The sequence below is a fragment of the Chlamydotis macqueenii genome, chromosome 1 (assembly GCF_036417535.1).
Source record: "Chlamydotis macqueenii isolate bChlMac1 chromosome 1, bChlMac1.mat, whole genome shotgun sequence".
Classification (NCBI taxonomy): domain Eukaryota; kingdom Metazoa; phylum Chordata; class Aves; order Otidiformes; family Otididae; genus Chlamydotis; species Chlamydotis macqueenii.
The window spans coordinates 51,443,468-51,467,542 of NC_141556.1; the positions used below are offsets into that span (position 1 = coordinate 51,443,468).

The 24,075-nt window shown below is 37.0% G+C and overlaps 1 protein-coding gene across 6 annotated transcripts in view; it reads right to left on the reverse strand.

The window, feature by feature from the left end:
- Nucleotides 1-24,075, reverse strand: part of ANKS1B (ankyrin repeat and sterile alpha motif domain containing 1B) — a 444,690-nt gene that overhangs the window by 192,251 nt on the left and 228,364 nt on the right. For 4 of the 6 annotated variants that reach the window (XM_086750814.1, XM_086750841.1, XM_086750805.1 and 1 more), the window contains exon 1: nucleotides 7,272-7,692. In XM_086750814.1, the coding sequence (XP_086606940.1) occupies nucleotides 7,272-7,472 (201 nt within the window). In that variant the 5' untranslated portion in view covers nucleotides 7,473-7,692. Of the gene's footprint in view, nucleotides 1-7,271; nucleotides 7,693-24,075 lie in introns of those variants that run through there. The other 2 variants (XM_086750799.1, XM_086750791.1) reach the window with 1 other exon arrangement.

A 24,075-nucleotide genomic window follows, 5' to 3' on the forward strand; every position in this document is an offset into this window, starting at 1 on the left:
CGTACCGTGAAATAGTTTCACTTTTAGTGGTGACTGTACATGAAATGGTTTCAACATCTGGATTTGACTCTCTGTTCTTAGGAGTGTAAGACTCAGTCCAATACATTGATAGGTACATTGCACAAGGTTTCTTTAAGGCTGCTGTAGAGTGAGCTTTCCAAAGAGGCACATGTACACTGCGTGTTACTAACCTGAATGGCAGAGGTGAGTGGAAGGGCATTCCACCCCATATACTGGCACCTGGATTGTCTGCTAAGCTTACAGCCTGAAGTCCTGCCTGTGTACCCTACAATCTACAATGTACAACCTTGTGTGGAGCAAAATTTAAATTGAGATGGCCAAATGTTCCAGAACAACCAGAGAAACCTACACCTAAATGTTACCTTAGCAGAACCTAGCAGACTGGCAGATAGATGCATCCCTGATTATACCTTCAAGATACAACTGTCAAGACAGGCTTAGATGAAAACATACTCCCTCTGACTCTCAACGAATCTACCACACCCAGGATGCCTTAATTAAGTCAACAGTCTGTTTGGAGTATGAATCAATTGTTCAGGTGAAATACACAAAAATTCTGTCTTGTTTTTCTTTCCTCTGTTGAGCAATTCTCACTGCCAAAATTTTCATAAAGTCCTTTGTGAAGTGCAGGATCAGTCACCAGCCTGCAGTGCCTGTGGTTTTTTCCTCTCTCTCAATTTCTCTCTCTCTCACACACATTACATATATATAAAAATAAACATGAAGTAGATTCCTCTAAAATCCCTTTCCACTGGAGAATGAGCACTGCCTCTCCAGATCTGGCTGCATTCACAAAGGATGATAAAGAACGGTCTGAGACCTCAAGACAGAAAGACAGTGCAAGCTGTTCTTTACACATGAGATACTGAGCAATACTTTAATAAGCCCTTCTGTCTCTGAACCAGCTTGAGGAATACCATAACAGAAGCATTAACTGGAGCATGTAGAATGGAATCACTTGTTAGACCTGCTGCTGTTGCAGGATGACAGGTACAATCTTAATTTCTGGCACCCACCTGAGCTCTACTTTGCAGGTTTTATAGTAAGAATACCTACTAGGATGAAAAAGATCTTGAAGTCTCAGAGCTGGATGTTCTGAGGGAGGAGAAAAAGCTTTAATAAAAATACTTTGTGTTTCCTTTTTGGTGAAACTTGGATAGATTCTAGCCCAAATTGAACCATCAAAATTTTTGTGTCTACATGATAGCTTTAGGAGACTTAGTAAAAAAACCCAACAATACAGACTAGACAGTGATTCAGCTGACCAGATGAATCTACTTTAATTTCTCCTAAAATAAGTACCCTAACAGTTAGTCAGCCAGTCAGCTAATTTGTATTCAATGCTCCATTGGCTTTATTGGCTGATTAGGTGCTTCACCTAGTTGCCCACAGATACGAATTTAGAGTCATTTGAGGTGCTGCAAATACACACTGCCTGGAATCTAATTGATGATCCAGATGGGTACGGGTTTTCCATAGATCCTGTCTCATATATTTCAGGCCTACACAGATGTCACAGATACCTTAAGTGATTCCAATACATGGGAAATTGAATTGTGTCCTAAACATCTACTGACTGGTACACATGTAGATGCCTGTATTTGAACTTTAACTCTGCCCCACCGTATGTTTGGCTAACAGGTTGGATTAAGGGAAGAGTTTGTCTTAGAAGTCACAGTCACAAAGGGTTACTGAGGTGAAGGAGAGGAAGACTCAGAAGAGAGCAGAGTGACAAAGAGTCACTTTGCTCAGGGAAGAAGCCGGGGCCACACTGGCACTGAGAGGAGTGCTACAGTTTTAGTGTCACATTCTGTAGATCTGCCGTGAAACTAAAAGCAAGTCCAAGGGTTTGCAAGTGAGGTCCAGATGAAGGGATTGAAATGTGTGGTTCCAGGCATATGTTCAAAGATTTTACCAGAAGTGCAGAAAAATCTTAAACCACTAGCTTATTCCAACATCAGTGGGACTGGTATTTCATCTACTCTGCTAAAAATGTGGCTCACTTCATATCACTGACTGCCAGTTTTAAGGTTGCCTTAAACAGTTCTTAATTTCTGGGTAAACTACACAGAGATAATGCTCTCTAAATCTTCTTACACTTCAGGTGATGTATGAGTGCTCTGAGGAGCTACTCTGCGGTAGCCATTATGGGCCTGGAGAGCTCAGAGCCTGGATGTTGTAAAGGTTGATCTGCTCTCCTAAGCATGTTAGGAGTTGGCTTCTGAAAGTCACTAAAGTCACTACAGCCTAGAACCCTTGTCAAACCTTGTCCTCTTTTTCATTATTTGCAGTATGGCTAATTTAAGAAAGATGTTGGCAGACTGACTCACTCTTTCAAGCTTTCATCTAATGCCCAAATCATCAATCTCTGCACCATGTATTTTTGGATAAAAGCTGTGGTGGTCTCTGCAAGTGCAGGACTTGAGGCCAATGCACACAGAGAATTTATTTCAAGTGCATTTCACTCTAAAGAAATAAAATTGCTTCTGTCCTTTGTACCTGATACAGGGTTTAAGATTCTCCGGAGAGATTAAAGGCAAGAAGAATTACTGGGTATTCCAGGACAGCAAATCCCAGGAATGACACCTGAGACAGGACAATCTCCAGATAAAGTTCAGCTGACTAATAAACCTCTAGACCTAGTTAAAAAAAAAAAAGAAAGAAAAGAAACAAAGAAAGAAAGAGAGGAAGGGAGAAAGAAAAGTCAAAACTTAATTTGAAACTAAATCCAAAACAGGCAGCTAAGGGGAATTGAGAAGGTAGTCCATGCCTAGCACTGTGAAAACAGGCAAATACTTTTGCAGGTAAGTTCACAGGATGAATACAAATGCAGAAAATTATTAGAAGGAAAAGAAATGCATATGCAACTAAGATACTAGGTGGAAACTCAAGAAATCTATTCAGTTCCTACACATGTCAGAAGCTCTGTGTGACCTACAACGTTTAAGATTCATTTCAACTGCATGAGCATCATGACTCTGGAGCCATCTGAGATGCTTGGTGGTGTCCCACCTGGACTCCAGCTGCTAATTATTAAGCGTCTGTCTGTCTCTGGTCCTCAGTAATATGTCAGTCTTGTCTGGATCTCCTGGATGCCCTATGGTATCTCAATTGGTACTAGATAACTATGCTTAAGCAACAGAATTGATCTGTTAAACATTATGTTAGTAGCTATTTTAAGAACTAGTGTGTCTTATCTCAAATATAGGAGAAGTTTTAAATTCCACCCCGCAGCCACTCTATGCCTCAGTTTCCCAACAGTGAAAAAAAAGATAATTAAAAAAAATACTTAGTCAATACTTAAATCCTCAGGCAATGCAAGTCATTTAAGTACTTGAAGGGGTAGAGGTGCATGTCTGTAAGTTCACAGCAGCAATGAAAGTCTAGTGTCTAATGCCAGTTCAGGTTATTAACTATTACCAATGAACAATATTTTGGAATGTAAAAAAATGTAATAAAATGCTTTAGTTTTCTGTTAACAGATTTTGGTTGCTTGGTCCCTGTTTCTCTCATAGTGTTTCAGAAATCTTTTTAAGAGATATTATCTGCATCAAATTGCACTATTAAACAAGTGGTAAAACTTCAGAATATCTTAAACAATTAGAACAACCTATAAATAGATAGTCATATGCAGTCCTTAATCAGAACTGGTCCCCACTAGGCAGTGATTTAATTGAACTGTTTTTATCTCTGTGAATCCAGAATGGAGTCTTTGATGAAGCTCCAGAGTTGTAGAAAGGAGGACGAAAGGATGCATGCAAGGATCTAGTGACCTCGCGCGTTTGTATATTTTCATCTGTTTCTCTGCAATTTAACTTTTTCTCTCACCATACTGAGTTCTGTAGGCCTGCAAGTCTGCATAAGATTACAGCTTGTCCCCGAGATATCTGTGGGACCTATGCATCAATAGAGGTTCACAGATTCTTTACATTTCCTTACTGTTTGTATCTAGTTTATATACTGCAATTTAGGATTAGTTTAACTGCAAAATAGCTTTTACATTATTAAAGTGCAGTATCATCTGCATCTTCAAATACAGAGTATCTCTGCGCAAAGTCACTACAAATTTTTACATCTGAAGGACACTGCAGCCTATTACACAACAAATTATCAAAGTTAATTATGATTGTATATATATACACACACATATTCAAATATGATTCTACTCCTATAAGCACATATGAACCAAATCTTGGGACTGAATCTGCCTTGGGCCTCCTAAATATTATGCAAGTGTCATCTCTGCATGACACTAATTGTAGGTAAGAATTGCATTTGCTATCTGTGTAAATATTCTGTAAGTAGAAATAAAGTAGTTCATGACAACACAACTAATTTTTTAATCCCATGTTTCAATGTATTTTTAAAACATATATATTGATGAATTATAGAAAAAATATTCATACTGTAAAGTTAATTGGAAGAAGGCTGCTTCTTACTATAAAGTCCACATGCTTCAGGTAACATAAACAAATCTTCGTAATTCTAAGCATAGTCTAGTGAGTAACTTTCCTAATGCCCAAGGGGGACTAAACAAAAGGAATTAATTTCTATGATCCAATGAATGATTAACCGTGAAATCTTTTTATCTGAAAACCAACTTTTTATTAGAATGGTAATTTAATTAATAGAATTTTGCTGTTGAGAGTAGTATAAATAGGATTTATTTGTTCTCAGATGTATGTTATTCCATGGACATTAATTATAGCATTGTGATATTCCCTCTCCTGTTCTGAACATCTAGTAAGACCTGTACTACTAAATCATACTTAATAGGAGTGTGATGATTGTTGCTTAGGCAACAGAATGAATAAATGCAGGTCAGAATGTGCTTCCAGAAAAACAAAAGTAGGAATATGGTACAGAATAAAGAACAAATATGTCTGGTTTTTACTGCATTGAAGTATTAGAGTTGTTCAGTGTGAAGTAGCTAGGCTATCTGAAATGATTTAATAAGCTTGTAAACTACAGCTTAATATGTAAACCACTTTAATAAAGGTAAAGTAGTTCTCTCATATTAAGGAAACCTACAACACATTTACTTTTGGAGTAATCTGACTTTCCTCTTAGCATAGCAGGTCTTTCTTATCTCATTTTCCTATGTACTTTCCAAGTTTAATGTGCTCTTTAAAATTTTGCCTAGAATGTAAAATATTTTAAAAACCCCTCATTTAAATTTTCCGGAGAGGCCTTCCTTACATAATGCTGATATATTCAAAAGAGTAATATATAAATAAATTGGTGTTTTCTGATCATTTTTATTTCCAAGAAAATATGATAACTATTCAATTTCTGGTCCAAACATAAATGATATATGTAACAGCATGATTAATAGTCTGAAATCAATAAATTAGGAATTATTAGATTACTGAAATTATACATTTTTTTATTACTAGGCAATTTTCCAGCTTTTTGCTTATAATTGGATCTAGGAGTATAATCTTCCATTCATACATGCATGCTACTCCAACTAATATTAAGAGTAATTATGTATTTTACCTGTGATATAGATTTAAAAACAAGCCACTTCAGAAAAGGCTTAAATTAAAATGACCGGAAAACATTAGCTAACATGCAAGTATGCAGGCACAACTTAATCTGCCTGATACCTGAAAAGTTTGATTTGCATATTGAATAACAGAATCTCATACATAATTCCTATGTTTACCCAAGTATACTAATAAGAGATGGAGGAAATGGAAGTCTTATAAATTGCCCCAGAACATGGTTCAGGCCCCTTGAGAGCCAGGGGATGACTGGAAAGCCCTCCAGGGCAGCTCCTTTGGCTTCTCCGGTGCTCATCATTTACCTGTGGTAGGTGTACCCCTCTGCATTTGTTATGCCACCTACAGCCTCTTGTGAACCATTTCCCTCTGTCATCTCTTTAAGACCTAACGATCATCTACTTATGTAACTAGCCGGGCAGCATATATAAGAATATCTGGTTACATTTTGGGAAACTAGCTTGAAACGCATTTTGTTTTTTTTTTCTCCTTTTTACATTGCTGGGCTGACAGCACACCCTTGCAGCTTTATTTTCAAGAATATTTAAAGGTAAAGATTCTAATGATTTTTACTGATATAAGCAAAAGATCACATGGCAGCTATGTAAAAACAGTAAAAAACCTGTACACTATTATAATGTGGAAATAGCAGAGATCTGTGCCTTAATTTTCTGATCAGTAACCCACAGGCATATAATGATGTTGGCAAAATAAATAAAATAGGAAAATCACAACTCATGATGATTTTATAGTAATAATATTCATGCTGTTTCACTTCTGTTTCTTATATGCCAGCTGTAAGTTATGAAAAGTTAGAACTGTTCCAAGATATACATGGTTACTAAAAATATCTTTAAAAAGGGGCAATTAGTAATATTTTAAGTTCTGATACTTTATAAGAAATGTGGTCAAGATTTTTGCAAGAGGTTCAAGAAGGGGAATATTGAAGTAGGTAGAAAAGTGATTACATAAGAACCTTCCAAGTAAGCTTCTCTCTTTACTGTCAATATTCATTTCAACTGAAAGTTTGTGCATGACAGCTCTGTGTTACTTTACACCACATGGTAATACTGTAAATTCTGAAGTACATAAAATTTAATTTCATTCATATGTTTCTAATAAATGCCTACCATTAAAACATGAAAACGGAACTATTAAATGGAATGCGTTACTTTTCCACACAGGGCATAAGTTTCAACAAGTGAATCCCATAGCCTGATTATCTAAGATGCAAAAAACCATTTCACTGGGGCATCCAGAATCACTTGCAGAGAGAGCACACTTCATTAAGTAATTTTCTGGTATTAAAATACCTCTAATGCAAGAATGGCATTGCATGCTATTTAATTATGACTACAGTTATGTTAATATTTAAATAAAAAGCAATGTGATGTGTTGCAGATAGGGGTGTTTACAGCTTTTACATACAGTGAAAATCCTGCAATGGATTAAGAGAACTGTGCATTTTTATTTTTTAATCTGGATTGATGAAGGAGAGAGAGAACCTTAATATTCAGTTTTTCTTTTACCATATTTATGGCTACAATATTTTGCAATGTGTACAATTGGAAGTTTATACAAGGACAGTTTATATATTAATTTAGCTAGACATAGAAAAGTGAAACACTAAGCAGATCTTCTTAGTGCAATGCAGAATAGCTCTAAGGTTTTTATGAGCACATAAGAGACAGACAAAAAAAGGCAGCTACAGTGTATATACACAGCTATGCACAGAAGATTTCTTACCATAAATTGCACATTGTCAAATCCATTAGCCAGCAAGTGGTTTTCATACTGAGGTAGCCCAATATTTTCCAACCATTGTCCCACTGTCTGGACAGGGCATCGGGGTCCTGTAGGAGGGTGAAGAGGGAGGCGTTTAAGCAACGAATAACCATCCACTGGATAATAGCGGTAGTCCTGGGCTGAGAGGTGGCATTGCCACATCGTGTTCCTGGGAAAGTTGGTATCAAAGGAGCCCGCCAGCTTGACAGATTAATGTTTTCAGCAAGCAGAAAAGTCAGAAGTAAAACATAGTTTACAGGGCAGTATATAGCGTAAGATCTGATCCTAGCTCTACATTTCTTAGTTATTAATCTTTACTACAGACCAGTACGTCATACAGTAGGAAAAAAAAAAAAAGCGTATCAAGCTGTCAGCTAAGCTGTTCTCCGTTATATGTGATTGTTGGAATACTCCACAATGAGCAATGCACTGCCAGCAGCAAGAATTCTTTTTATCAAGTACTCCTACACTCATCAGTATGCAGCTCCATGCTTCTTGCTCCCCCTCGCTCTCTCCCCTTCATTACCCAGCCTAGGCTACACCTCGCATTTTCAATAATAGCCATCAGATAAGGCAGATTTTTTTTTTGTCTGCAAGCTGTAAGCCTGCTGCTGCTGCTTCCTCCTACACACCCATCCAAGCGTCAATCTTGAATGATGAGAGCAGTCAAAACAAATGCAGAAAATAGCAAGATTCAAAAGCAACCTAGAGCACTTAGATCTGAATAGAATCTTCATACCAGTTACGCTTTACATATCTGTTTGTTGTAGATTTTTACGTTTCACAAGGCATTAAGAAATGCAATACTTAAACCATAGCCTATGGCATGGTTTACTATGACTTCCCCTTTCCCCTTTTAATACAAGATAGGTAGTGATCTGCATCTCTGCTTATATAATAGCAAAACCCTTTAATGAATTGATAATGAATACATTTCACAGTTTCTCTCCTGTAGTACAGCAAAAGCCATAAACGGCACAACAATTTCAGTCAAAGTAATTAGATTATCTGCATGATTTCTTCAACCATAAAATATTATAAGACATAAGAAAAGCTTCATGCCAACATATAATAATTCAACCTGAAAAGGTCACCATTGCAAAGGAATAATAAAAAGAATATATTTACTAAATAAAATTTTAAGTTTATATCATTTTATTACAAAAATGTGAATGATAGCAAGCAGACATATAAGATTTGCATGCTTTCTAGAGAGGATGTATATTTTATCAACTATAACTGGAAAAAATTAATAAAAGGTGATGAGTTTAAAATGAAAGCAAAGTTCATTTTCTGCACAAGAATTCAAATATGTAATAATGTATTTTCCATCAGTGTTCCATTTTTGAGACAGTTTCTCTCAAGATGGAAATGTTTTACACCTTTGTTCTAAGAGGAATGTTTACTAAACTTTTGCTTTTTATAACAGGATCAAAGGACTTAGCAAAAAAAAGGCAGAAAATTGATATATTCAGAGTACAGTTGTAAGAAGAATTCTGTCCAGTAGAACTCCATTTACTGAACACAGTAATTACTTTTCTTTGTTTTTCTTGTCCATTCACAATGACAAGCAATGACCATCAATAAGGAGGAATTTAATTCCAGACATAAGGAAATTACAGGTATCTATCAAGGGCATCATTTGGGATTGATGACACTATGGTAGAAAACTGTTTCATAGAAATCTAAACCCACAGTCTGACCGACGAGTTATAATACAAAGTCTGTGCAAGTGACATGCACAGGCTCCCTGAGCAGTTGCAGAACAGACTTTAAACTTAGCTGGATATTTAAAATTGACAACATTTGAAGAGTTTCAACTCCAACCTGACTACTCCTTGGACTAGAACTGGATGACCTTTCACTCTGATACTGCTGCTTGGATTTGTGAAATGTCTCATGCAAACTGAAGTCCGTAATGCTTTTGTAGAATAATTTTAGTTGAGCCATAGAAGATCTTTCATGAGGATGGGAAGTTGCTTAAGATAGGTCTGTTAGGAGATCTTGCATTACTCCAGGTCTTCTTATTGATCTGATACATTACTACATGAAGTATGAACAGTTTATTATGTCTCTCCAAAAAGTACTGAAGGCTTATCAGGCACTGGTAAATCTGTAATTGCTTAATAAACTTTTAAGAGTTTTCTGAAGTATTTAATAATGATAGCATGTGAATATATACAATATAGAACATATATTTTTGCTAAGAGTACAGTGTGCAGTAATAGTTAAATGTACTTCAGACAGATTAATGGATAATTCTTTTTTTCTCAGAGAAAGTAGATATACTAAATTGATAGGAATCTAGGTCTCATGGAGATACAAATGCATTTATTCACATCTGTCTGTAAATCTTCCCTATTTTGGTCTCATGGAGATACAAATGCATTTATTCACATCTGTCTGTAAATCTTCCCTATTTTGCAGAGTTCTTTCTACTGTGAATCAGTATCTTTGTACACAGACAGAGCATAATCCCTTCAGGATTGTGCCCAGTCAGTAGCAAGGCTGTAAGGAGGAGGGTAGGTTATGTGGAATTGAAATATAGTGGACTTCCCTTGCATAAGCAAATTTTAAAGGCTAGGCAAGCTCTTCAGAGAACAAATTGAGAACAAAATTATCTTAAACAAAATGAGAATTAAATCCTCGCTGAATTTTTCTTAGTTGACTAAGAAATCACGATTTCCTTTGAAAAGGATTTTTGACAAATGTCTCTGCATCTTTTGTCCCCCACTCCCAACAAAAATGTTCTGCCCACAATAAGGCACAGCCAATAATCAATATAACAGTTTCGTGGTCAAACTGCTTCTTCCTTACCTTACTATAAACAGCATGGAAGTTATGCTGCCAGTGATGAGAAGTGCTTGGCTCAATGCCTAGCAACAGCGTAGGCAAAATTCAGTTTTTGAGTAGCTCCCCAGACACATTTCCTCATGTAGGTGTTGGTACTGTGTCTAACTCTCTCCATGGCCCTAGCACTAGATGATTATAGCGCTGCTGGTCCCACTGCACACTCTCCTCCAACTCTGCCCCCTGCCAGTATAACTACATGTCTGAGCCCATCAGCATGACATAAGGTTGCTCAACGAGGGGAAAGAAAATAAGGAGAAACATAGTCAGCTTGCTGCCTTGTCCTCATCCCTATCTAGCAATGACTATCATCTCATTGCTAGAGTATCCTGTTATCTGAAAGATATTTTTTCCTCCTTCTTTTGCCAAAGGTAGTAGTAAAGCAAAGGAAGGCAAAGAGCAGAGCCAGAAATGTGGGGATTAGGGTCAAGTCTTCTGTTATGGGAACTTACAGGTCTTTAGATCTCCTTGTTCTTTGCCAGTCCAGAAGCCTTACTGTAGAGGGCTATCTGGACAGTTTTTCTGAGCCAGTGCAAGTGGAACCTGGAGTTGCTGCTATTGCTTTGAGACTATAAGGCTATCTCTTCATTTTTCTAGTCTATGATTCAGCGCTAGCCCCACCAGTGTGCTGCTGCAGGCAGTGCTTACTTTGCCTATGCCTAAAGCTGGTCCTGATATTGAAAAATGTCATACAGATTGCATGAGATGGTCCTGGTTGAAACATATTTACACGCTACTGTGCTTTCCCATGATTTCAAAGAACATCCCATGATAATCCTTCTGTGATACAACAATCAAAAAAGATGTATATATTCCTGCATGGGAAAACTGACGCATAAGTCTTTTTCAGGGATAGCAATACTTGGTTCTTTCTTCTCCAAGGCAATAGAAGAAGCACATTGACGTGATGTCTGCAAGAAAGATGCCATCTGGTATGCTATACGGTAATTTCTACAAGACGTCTCGTTCCTAATGAGACTCAGAATATATTTATCGTGGGGTTTGGAATTGACTGGATCTGTGATATCAGAGAACACATGATTTCAAACATGCAGTAAGTCAGATTTGCTCTGAATGCAAAGGAATTTAAGGTCGCCTCTATTTTATTGTCTCTCCTGTTAACAATGTGGATTTTTCTTCCTTGATTTTTCTTTATTTTTTGAGTGAGAAAAAGAAAGAAATGCAGTGATTATGCGTAGAGGAGGTGCTCCCCCAGTCATCATTAACAGATTATTATAAATCATTTTCTTAGGTAGGTCAATACCTGTCAAACATTGCTGAACACTTCTGGTGTTAAGGAATTAAAAACTAGAGAATTTTAGTAGCTACTGACCAAGAAATTTCTGAGTGGAAACTATATCACAATATGAAAGGATGAATCTTTTACATAACTTGGCAGCCAGTTTAGCACAGCTGGAGAAGAAATTGATGCTAGAGTAAGTACTGTAAACTTTTTATTTTAATTAAAGCTTTCAGCTTTGTCCAACACTAAATGGGACATCATTTTCCTCTTTGAATTTATTATTTCAGCCAGATAAAAGTTATCTCTCGACATTGCGACAGAACTTGTGCTACAGCAGAGTTAGTGTGACTCGGTGTTCTAGCGAACAAACTAATCTAATGACGTGTATTCCTGGAGAGGAGCTAAGAATAGCTAGGAACAGGATGTTGTATGAGAAAAACTATGCCTGACATCCAGCAGACCAATATAATTAAAGAAAGTTCATTATGGGAGAAGTATAGTAGGTTCTAAGAAGTGTATGCAAGGTTCTGCTTTATCGTATGCATTTCAGTTATATTATTAGGCTACTCAAAATGCTTAGATTTTAAATGATCTTTTTTATAAAACTCTGAAAAACGTGGATGCCTTACATAAAATCTTTAACTTCTGTCAGCAGCCTAGCTCTTTGGCTAATGATACCACCTTGGATGATCATATTTGGTGATGCTGAATATTTTCCTGAAAGTACATTTAGAGACATTTTTCATGGCATATACAGAAACAAAACAAAATCAACAGGAACAGCTTGATTTTAAGTAACACTATCTAGTATCTCTAATCTAAAGGTTACATTCCATTGCTTATCTGTGGCTCAGAATGCACAAAAATAATTCTCAGACCACAGCTAATGCAAGCTAATGGAACAACCTTCATTGACTAGGAAAATCATCCTTTTGGTTCTTTTCTGATTTCTATACCAATATTTATTATAAGTCTACATTACCACTATGTAAGTACAATAATTGTATCTATAATAACTATAACTACAAAGTCAGCAAAACCAATCCGTTTTACTTTACAGATGATTTGTTAACAGTGAACTGTAGTTTGTGAACCCCACTGGCCTTTTTATGAATTTGTGTTTCTGACTGTTGATGTATTATTTACCCAGGAATAGCTCAGTCACAGTACTCCACTCCATCATGGAACATACATTTGTTTCAGACACTTCAAAACTAGGATTTTTTTTTTTCATATTCAGTTGATTGCTTTGGCAACTTCACTTTAATCTCCTTCAGAACCCATCTTGTTCAGTGAATGAAGGAGAGATCTTACTGGAAAATTAAAAGATCCGTTTTCTAGAGCACAGCCACTGGACTAGGACTCAGAGCACCTTGTTCTATTCAACACTGTCATTACTGTGATGCTGAGCAATATATATATATATGGTCTATGAGAACATATATCATCATACAGCAAGATTGCTTGACATACAGTTAGTCTTTCTAGATTCTGATTTTGTATTTTAAATAAATAAATTTGAGGTGATAATTTCTTTCTAAAGACAACAGGAAAATCAAATTATGTTATATAGCATTGTAATAGCCATGACTTCAGATTTATATCCTTTGTCTATAGAACAGAAACACAAGATGCAACTTACTGAATTGCAAGAATTAGTTAAGAAGAGATGGATGTTTTACTGTGAGACCACACTATCAACTGTACTGGATCACACCACAGTTTCATCTAGCTCAATCTAGCTTCGGCCATTCACTAGCTTCATGCACAGTGGATACTATTAGATACCTACAGAAGAGCATAAGAATAAGATGGACATGCAGTGATCCTTTCCTAGCATTTTCCCAGTTTCCAGCACTTCGCAGCTCAGTGCCTTCTTGAAAGAGAAATAGTGTCTTTATGCTTAATAGTCCTTCATGGATTTGTCTACCATAATTTCATCTAATTTTAGAGACAGTTTAGTGGTTGATGAAGTATACTGGGAGAAAGAGCATTGCAGGGAAAGCTGGATTAATTTTCCACCATCCCTCTGCAACTCTGTTCCATGGGAAATGGAGGAAACGGAGGGAATGTGACTCTCTATCTTTTGGTTGTTAATACAAGAGTAATAGGTTTCTGTAACCTCATATTGCTCTTAGGAAAGATGCAGTTAAGATCCAATCAGAATTCAGCTACTTTCCCCCCCCTCTTCATGAGCACTGAAGGAGCTCCTACTGCTGGAGGCAGTGGTGAGACTGATACGAATCCAAGTCTCAGTGGATCCCCACTATATGATGAAATTATTCTATCTAATACAAATTCCTTTGGTAGGACAAAGAGCTTTCAGTTGCCTGTCATTTTTTTCAGGAATCATATTCACATGCAAAGGGTAAATGTGCATATCCTTATTCTGGCTTCAGTGAAAGTTACTAACATTTCTGAAAAAAAGGAGTTAGTTTTTTAGAGTAAATTCTCTGCTTGCCTCAAGTCCTTTTACAGGATAATAGTAACACTACACTCACCACCTATGAGTAATCATTTTCACTGTTTTCATCTAGCAATAAAAAAACCCTTGTAAATTTACGTGACACTGACAAATCAAAATATTTTATTGAATTTAGTAAAGATTTTAGATTACTGTTAAAAACTACTATACCTAGTGTATATATATAAGTGTACACTATGTAGTCTTGCTAAAAATACTACGCAAGCCCAACCTGTTATGCTATAATTCCTGACACCATAAAAACAAATTTACGTAACTTCAAAATCTGAGCAAATCTTTGTACAGCTCTGTGCTAAGCAACACTGGACTAGCAAACAAGCAGAACTGGGTAACAGAGAAATATTTGAAGAAACTGTTCAAAAAAAAAGTTTGAAAGAACACTCACTGCACAGAGATATCTCAAGAAGTTAAATACAGCTGTGAAATAAATGGTAACCATCATTTCATAGATTGGATAACAGCTGCAAGGGCCTGTGGAGAGCTGTGGAAATGCGACGCCTGTACTGACCCGACAGTAAACTATCATATCTTTGAAATTATGAATCTTGAAATTAGACATGATGGAAGATTAAGGATTTCTCCTGGGGTTATTTTATAAATCAGATTCAAGTTGAGACAGTATGGCACTTTGTCTTCTGTTTTCTTTTGCCTAGTTAGGCTCAGAGGCTCCCTTGCCTCTGATGCACCAGATTTTGGAGTGATCTCCTCCTTTGAACAGCTGATCAAGTTAATTCCCTTCTATCCTTTCTAGCTTAATTTTATAACTCCTTTTCTACACTCCCTATTTATCTCACTTCTACTTATTCTCCTTTTAAGTTATGACCATTTGCTCATTTGTCATCCAGCTATGACAATCTGTTGTTTTGTTTCACATCTGCCTTTTTCCTTTTACTTATTTTTTTCTCCCACTTTCCCTTTCAAGCCTTTTAAAACAGGTAAAAAATGTTCATTTTAAAATTAAATTACTTATCTGAGATTAAATTACCCCCTGAAATTTGTCTAGAGTTGAGAATAGGTTGGATTTAGCTATCTGAGGTAATCCTAACTTAACTTCAACATTTTTATAGATTAGATAGAGGACAATATCTGCAACATGAATTAGCTTTTCAACGTTAACCAGTAGCTAACTGTAAAGGCGATACTCTAAATCTGTACTGTAAAAAGTATACTTAAATTGGAGCAAAGGTAATTTGAAGATCTTTACTGAAAAATAACACTGAATTACCCCTCATCTATTTATTTCCTAGAACATTCAAAATCTCAGAAAAAAACCATATATAAAACAGCCACAACTTATCACATTTCACTGATATGATAAGACAAAATTATAATAAAGAAAAAAAAAACCACAGGCCAGTCTCTTGCCCTGCCTCTGGTCCTAACTACTGGATGGATGTTGGACCTACATTGTAGGTAGTTCATCTCCTGTATAGAATCATAGAATAGCTAGGGTTGGAAGGGACCTTCAAAGGTCATCTAGTCCAACTCCCCTGCAAGGACCAGGACATGTTTGACTAGATCAGATTGCTCAGAGCCTCATCCAACCTGGCCTTGAACGTTTCCAGGGATGGGGCATCCACCACCTCTCTGGGCAATCTGAGAGGTGGTTGGACCCCACAGACATACCTTGTGGCTTTTTTCCAGTTCTGTCTTCAGCTTCCTACATAGACTATGAACCCATGTTACAGCCCTGTCTCCTTTCCTTTCCCTGACCCAGTCTCCTTTTGCTCCTGGCTGGGTTTCCTTAAGGGCCCTGGACCTGAGTCATCCCTCAGAGGCCTGTCTGGGGTGGTCAATGGAGCACGCTACCCCCACTGGGTGGGCTCACTGCCATTAGGGAACAACCGGCCCTCTATGCTAGCTGACAAAAAGTAAAGTTCTCAATAGGAACTTGCTTTATTACATAAAAACTCTATAATCACCTTCTGTAATATTTATCCCCTGCTAGCACAGACTCTGCAACACCAAAAGAAAACTGCAGCATCTTTCAATGAATAATAAAGACGTTACTCGAGTGGGTGGCATGCTGGCACAGCTCTGGCAACTCACTGGACTGTTTGCATATGGATGAGGTTATATAAACCCTGCTCATCCTGTCTGTGAGCTCCCTTATGCTGACTGCTTGGCTCTCATTCTCCCACTTCTGGAGTAGGAGCTCTGAACTGGCCTCCCCTACCCACAGATGGAGCCTAGGACCCCATTTCAGGAATCTGTGTTGATGCCTTCAGACAGCACAAACACCTCTCATGACATTGTAATTAGTCCTGCATGACTTTTTGTTTTAGAAATTGGAATGATAAAAATGGAACTTTCTAGACAAGTATAATAAACTGCACTCCAGGTATCATTCCTTCCATCATTCCTTTGTCAATGTTAATGGATGTCAGCAAGAGCTCAAGTGGTCCTACAGGTACAGGTTAGCTGAGAATGTACTCATCAGACTGGTTTCGCTAATGTTTTATAACATTGTAATGATTATTTCCTATACTAGAAACAAGATCAAAACTAGACTTGGTTTAATAAACAAAATCAACACCTACAGTTATTCTCCAAAATTCTGGTCTAGAGCTGTTTAGCTATATTCCTTGCTATTTGCTGTTTGAAAACTTTCATGAACATGGATTTTTGCTTGCATAAATTTGAGAAGAATAACTAGCCTCTATATGAATGCCATTGTCATATGCAAAGAGGGGGATTTGTGTACTGACAAGATAATGTATTATTTGGAATTATCCTCTACAAAATATTTCAACTAGACTACCAGAAAACAGAAGTAGCACTAAGTAACTGAGATGGTCCATTACATCCTTTAAATAGAAAAACAGTCAAACTGCAGAGTTCATAAAAAATATGTATCTGAACTCATGCATGAAGTCAGGAATAATAAATATACTTTAGAAATAGATACCAAGACAATTCATAATTTTACACTAAGTGCTAGTATTACCATTTAATACAGATTCATATTAGTGATCAATAATTTAATTTCAGCCATCTCAGTTTAATAATGCAATAACCTAAAAGAAACAGCTAAAGGCAGCAGTGGATAAAAGCAGAAAAACAGTTTGGGGAAGTTCCTGGTATCATGGGTTATGAAGTAGGGCTGGTAGGTAGTAAATAGCAAATAATTTTTTAAGGATTTGAAGGCATTAAAATACAACATCTTCCTGAAGATAGGGAAATGAAACAAGAAAATACTGATTCTAGTATTACGATCCTGAACTCAGGTTAACAGTCTGGGTTAGAAAGCAAATTAATACTAACTTTAGTTAGTTCAATACTCTAAAATACTTCATTTTCTGTAGGTGGAGCTAAAACTAGAAACAATTCTGTGTGCTGTAAATTCTATAATAAGCCAAGGATTTTTAACTAGCATGTGATATTCTTGTGATTACTAGAAATGTGAGCTTCCAAGGATTCATATCTATTTAAATCTAAGGACTAATAGATCAAGAAGGAAATGAGTGAATCAACTGAACTTTCAAGAAACCATTATTAATTCAGTTTTAGTAGACTTAGATCTGTATATAATTTATGAAAGATAAACATCATAGTCCCACTTGCAACAACATCTCTAACCCTAACATATTTGTATAAGTAGTACTCATATCATCTCATATAAAAGAACACCAAAGATAATGAACAAAGTTTTAGAGATTTGTTCTTCATAATCACTTTATGGATTTCATACAGTCTATTTTAGAAGTTAAGAATATTCTGTTCTTTTCAAAGTATTTCCTAGCCACAGGTTGTGAAAGCTTAATTTTTTATCAGATACTTTTAACTTCACTGAAGTGCCAGTTCCTATTCTGCATACATTTTCAGCCTGGTATTGAACTTGATTCTGCTTTAAGGAATAAATGCTGTTCAATTTAGTGACATCAGTTGAATTAAATATTAATATACATGGGTGTAAATGATTGCATAGTTGCAAGCTTCAGATTAAACTGCGAGGTAAAAGCTGAACCTAAGCAAGTGAATTCTAAAACTCTCAAGTAATCTCATCATTCTTTTCATGTCATTTCTCATGGCTTGAAAACAAAAATCTCTTAACCTCTGGAATTACAGTAAGATGATTATGAGAGCATTATAGAATGAGGGCACTGTTAACTTGTCACTTTTTAGGCACACCAACAAACACTCTGGCATTTACTTTGTGAAGTACAGTCAAACTGTCCTTCTGGAGATGACATAGGTTATCAGTACTCCCCCTGGACTGTGTTGGTTCAGTAGAGAAACAGGCAAGACGTCAGTCCTACTGAAAATAACACAAAAACCAGTTTTAATACATTTTTTTTCAAGTTCTAAAGTCTGAAATCTACCTTTGTTGATCCTTTTATCTCCTGTCTAAATGGGTATAGCTCAGGAATATTCAGCTCCATGGTGCAAAAACATACAGCAGGTACAGCTCAGTGACTTCAGGGATTGGTCTGACAGAGGAGAGAATTGACCAGGAGGAGAGCAGATTGCAGCATTAACATTATCATCCTCAGAATTTTTTTCAAATCCACTTAAGAGTCAGGGATCTATTTAGTACCAATAGAATCCAGGAGGTAATGCGAGTAATTTTTAAGCAACTTTCACAACCAAATTATTTGAGTTCTGACTGGTTTTGTTTATATCAGTGCAATTTTGTAAGGCTAAGTCATAGGCAGGTGTATCCAAAAGTGAAAATAACTTTTATTAAGTTATTAAGTTATAACTTTTATTCACTTAATTTAATTTTCTGTACAGTAATGTATACAGTTCTTCTTAGCATTGTCCCCAAACATGCTTAAACATCATACCTACTTCACTCTCCATTTTACTATTAGTTGCTAAGATTTCTGAGCTTCACATCCTTGGAAATCAATGAAAATCTGATTTTCTGAGTTTTGCATTCTGTGTATTCATACCATTCCGCACTCTGTCTCAAAACTAATATTATTGGCATATATGAATATGGTTTGTGTCTACCTCATGCCGTAGGTACTAATTAACATGCACATCTTCTTTATCACTCAATATCTCTCACTCCTTCTAAAGGGAAATTATTTAATGTGAGAATATTTTTAAAATACTGAAGCAAGGCTCTAAGAACAGTGGTAAGTACACTATTTGAATTTCTATAGATTTGAGTAGTAGTATTCAAACTGCATATAAATTGTTCAGGTCTGTGGTCGTATAGACTTCTATTATAACCATATTTAACAGTAGAATGTAAGGATCAGATATTAGGTTAATAACAAAATTAAAGAAGAGATGGTAGAGATTCAATATGCATTACTCGTCTTTCTGAGATTAAGTTTTTCTACAAAATAATTTTTAAAAAGTATCTTTAGGTCTGACAAACATTCTACTAAATGCTTGATAAGGAAGAACACATATTTTATATTAATTCTATGAGAAAAAAAAAATAGCTTGCTTACTCAGAAATAACAGTACGACTGACAATATTTAAACTTTTTCCAAAGGGAAAAATACCATTACTAGAATAGGGTCTGAATCTCCTGTGCTATTTCACTAAAATGTTACATCTGATGTGAAGTACCTCTGAAAAGTCTTAGTATATTAAGTCAGTCAAAATTACACCTTAATTCTCCAATTAAAAGAGAGTTTGTAGAAGATTCCTTTCCTCAAGCAGTTCTATTGCAGAATATCTAAATTTAGCATGACTAGATCTGATGGTCACAGGTAGAGTATAAACAAAATTGACAAGAATTAGGCTATACATTTATTGACTGATGAATGTCAATATTTATGATATTGTAGTTCCATTTTCTTGAGTTTCTCAGTTTGCTGTCAATCTTCTCTATTCCTTCTAGAAGACACATGCCAGAAATCATTTATTCAAGCCTGTGAATATAATGATTGAACTGCTTGTTCTGGAAAAAGAAGGCTAACATTGAACGTGAAAAGCAGGGACAAAGATAAGATGTATGTTGATAGGCACTTACAGAGAGAGTGGAAATGTAAAAACAAAACGCATCAGAGTTAGAGACTACATGAGTAAATATGGTCTGATAACTTACATTTTTACTGTATTTTCAGTTTAGTCTGCATCTTCATTTGTACTAGGTTGTTTCAAAAACAGCTCAGATTAATCAGTGTATGAAAAGTATATAGCTGAATATTATGTTTATGACACTACAGGGTAAAAATGCCAATTGCCAAGATAATAGGAATACAAGAATAACAGAAAATAAATTAAATGTTTGTAGCTTTTTTGCATCCAACTCCCATTGCATTTATTATAAAATATAGCTAAAAGCTCTGCAATTATCCTGCAGTTTGCCCAGTCTTCTGTAAGGTTTGTTTTGGGATTCAATGGATCATTAAAACAGATGCATCTTTATCTTTTGTTCAGGCTTTTACAATGTAGAAGTCAACAAAACACTAATCCAATTATTTGTGATTTCTTCTGTAGAATTCATATGATCTTAGGGTAAATTCAGTGGCATGCAATGCATTGTGACTATCACGCAAATAAATGCCCAAAATATTTCTTCTACCTATTTTACAGCTGTATGGCTTCTGTTCTCTGCTATTTTATAATCTAGTTGATTACATACACTTAAGTTACCATTCAAATAATTCAAAATGCAGAGATTTGTAAAAGAAATATGAAGATTGGTATGAATAATGCATAAATAGAAATGCATCTATGCAAGCACTAGAAGAAACAGTGCTATGAAGGGTTAAAGGTATGGTCTGTATTGATAGCCAAGGACGCAGTTGACAGTGGTAAAACACTAAGGAATGTGTTTCTGTCAAGAAAAGGAGGAGTGTGCTCTGATAAAAAAACAGCACAGATGATTTATCAGCAGAAGATTCTACAATACATAGGAGGACAGAAACAACATTACAGCACATTGCATGTGATATTCATCTTCCTGTTATTCCAAAAGGAAGACAGACTCTAGCTCTAAAATATCTGAGATAAGGAAGAAAAACCAATGAGCACTACTGAAGTAAACAAAATTTTGGATCAAAACAATTGTACCATAGCAACTGTTGACTCCTAAATATCTATCCCCAAATCAGTTTGCTATTGCTCAGTGAAAAGGAACCCAACAGATGCAATGAGAAGACAATAGTCAGCCTTCCATGTCACACACAAGTGACCATGGACAGGGAACTTGGACAGACATGCATGCACACCTTGGTGCTTTTGGGTATTGAGTGTGAGACTGTGATATTCATAAGAGAATGTGAGTGGCTGTAAACAGTTTTGCCTGAAACAAGAATCACCTTTGCCTTCCATAACTTTTTATATTGACTTTAGCTGCATGAATTCCCCTCAGCAGTTCTGTCACTGTGACTTAAAATTCTATGTTCACTTTGCAGTTGTTAATAAGATACAACAAAGTGCAGAATCAGACACAAATGCATAGCTCTGTCCCCTACAGTGCGGTCCTGTAATTGATGCTAAAGAGTTCACAGACTTGCAGTTTAAAAAATTCAGACTCCATATGCATTTCCTATTGAGGACGCATCAAACAGCACTGGGAGCAGAGACCAGCTGCTGGAGCTGTCTACTCTCATTGAGTCCCTCTTCTATCAGCTACAGAGTCAAGCTCCCTCTTTATGATAGTACAGATATTTTAGTCTTTTTGCACAGTGTATCAGCTTTGACAGGAAACTGGGAGTTGGGAGGGAAGTGATGTTATCCTTATTTTACAGTCTGGTTGTTGCCATAGGCTATTGCAAAATTAGAATTGTGGGTTCAAAACTGTAAGCTTAAGAGGTCCCCCACTTTGTGAGCAGGCGCACGGTTCATTTTTTTAAATTAAAATCTATGAATTAAAGATTCACTCAAAGAGTTGTGGTCAACAGCTCAATGTTCAAGTGGAGACTGGTGACAAGTAGCATTCCTCAGTGGTTGGTATTGGGACTGACTGTTTAACATCTTTATCAGTGACATGGACAGTGGGATAGCGTGTACCTTCAGCAAGTTCACCAACAACACCAAGCTGCGTGGTGCAGTCGACAGGCTGGAGGGAAGGCATGACATCCAGAGGCACCTGGACAGGCTGGAGAGGCAGGCCTGTGAAAACCTCATGAAGTTCAATCAGGCCAAGTGGCAATCCTGCACGTGGGTCAGGGCAATCCCAGAGACAAATACAGGCTGGGCAGGGAATGGATGAAAGCATCCCTGAGGAGCAGGATTTGGGAATACTGGTGGACAAGAAGCTCAACATGAGCCAGCAATGCATGCTTGCAGCCCAGAAAGTCAACCGCATTCTGGGCTGCATTCAAAGAAGTGTGGCCAGCAGGTCGAGGGAGGTGACTGTGCCTCTCTACTCTGCTCTTGTGAGACCCCACCTGGAGTACTGCGTCCAGCTCTGGAGCTCTCAACATAAGGACATGGACCAGTTGGAGAGGGTCCACAGGAGGGCCACGAAGATGACAAGAGGGCTGGAGCACCTTTCCTATGAGGACAGGCTGAGAGAGTTGGGGCTGTTCAGCCTGGAGAAGATGAGGCTCCAGGGAGACCTTATAGAGGCCTTCCAGTACCTAAAGGGGACTTGTAAGAAAGATAGGGACAGACTTTTTAGCAGGGCCTGTTTTGATAGGACAATGGGTTATGGTTTTGAAATAGAGGGATGTAGATTCAGACTGGATATAAGGAAAAAATTGTTTACAATGAGGGTGGTAGAACACTGGAACAGGTTTCCCAGAGAGGTGGTAGATTCCCCATCCCTGGAAGTGTTCAAGGCCAGGTTGGATGAGGCTCTGAGCAACCTGATCTGGTTGGAGATGTCCTGCTCCTTGCAGAGGGGTTGGACTAGATGACCTTTAAAGGTCCCTTCGAACTCAAACTATGCTATGATTCTAAATGCGCTTTATCGAAGTGCTTAGTTTAATCAGGTGGAGATTTAAAAAGGGGAAGTAACTGCTGCAAAAGAGACACTAAATTATAATTAAAGTATATACTTTCAAGAAAACTGCCTTATGCCAACATGCCTACACATATCTAATTAAAATTCTGGCTTAATTAAGTACTTATATTTTATCTGTTTTCTGCCCTTGGAGGAGGGAGGATATTAACAGCTTTGGAGGAAGACCACTTTGCCAAAACTGCAACCATATGGCAGCAAACAGAAAAGGGCTAGCCTAACAAGGCTTCATTTGTTTAAAGAAAGTTTGACTTCTTCTGAGTGAAATTTTACCTTCTATAGGCAGAACCATACTAGGGCAGATGAAGGCTTCATGTTTGAGTAGTGGCAGTGGAACAGATGGAAGAAAGAGAGGGAACTGAGCATGTAGTTTCTGGCAGTCAAAGGTCTGCATAACTTCCATTATGTTACAGCTGTACGGGGCACAATGTGAAGTCTTACTCCTCTTATTCAGCTTTTCTGGCTGTGTTCCCACCTGATTCCATATTTTCCTAGTCTGCTGAAGTAATGTCTGCTTTACTTTCCCAGCCCTCATGTCCCTCACAAATCTGAAGAGCAAAACGTCTTGCAATTTTCCCCACACTTTGAAGGAGTCATTGGTAACAATAGCCTTGGTCACATCAGCAGAGCAGGCAAAATAAACAAAGAAAATACCAAAATACCTTTTGTATAATGATTGCCTACAACTTTCATCCTGATATGAAAGATCAGAGAAAGTACACTACAAAATGTATTCTGATACAGTGCCCCATGTCCTACTGTCAATCCTTGGCATTATATATGTACTGCATAACATAGAATCATGCATATGAAGAAGCATGGAATAAAGTCTTGCTTGTGGAAAAAATTGATGTAAACTGGAGTTGTAAGATTTATTATGAACACAGCAAAACCCACTGCAGCTCTCCTACTTTCAAATGAGATACGGCTCACGTGGAGTCCACCCAGGCATAACGGTCAGTGTTCCAGAGTCCTTCTGCATTCAAAGCAGCTCTGGAGGAGCCAATCATGGGTCTCTTTGAAGTTGTGGACATAATAATACATACTGCTAAAGTAAATATTTCAGAAGATTTGCTAGCTCCCTTGAAAGTTATTTCTTTATATGGTATAATTCTGTTGCATACACCTTTTCCAGTAACAAGAAGCATTGATCTTTGAAAGGCACTCACTCAGGGAGTCTCAGTGACTAAACTCTGGAGCCTTGATATCGATATTTAGACAGAGATGCTGAATGTGATGCTAGAATTATCTCCAAGCATAGGGAAAGGCACTGTTCTCACAAAAGGTCAACAAGTAAACTTTGTAAAA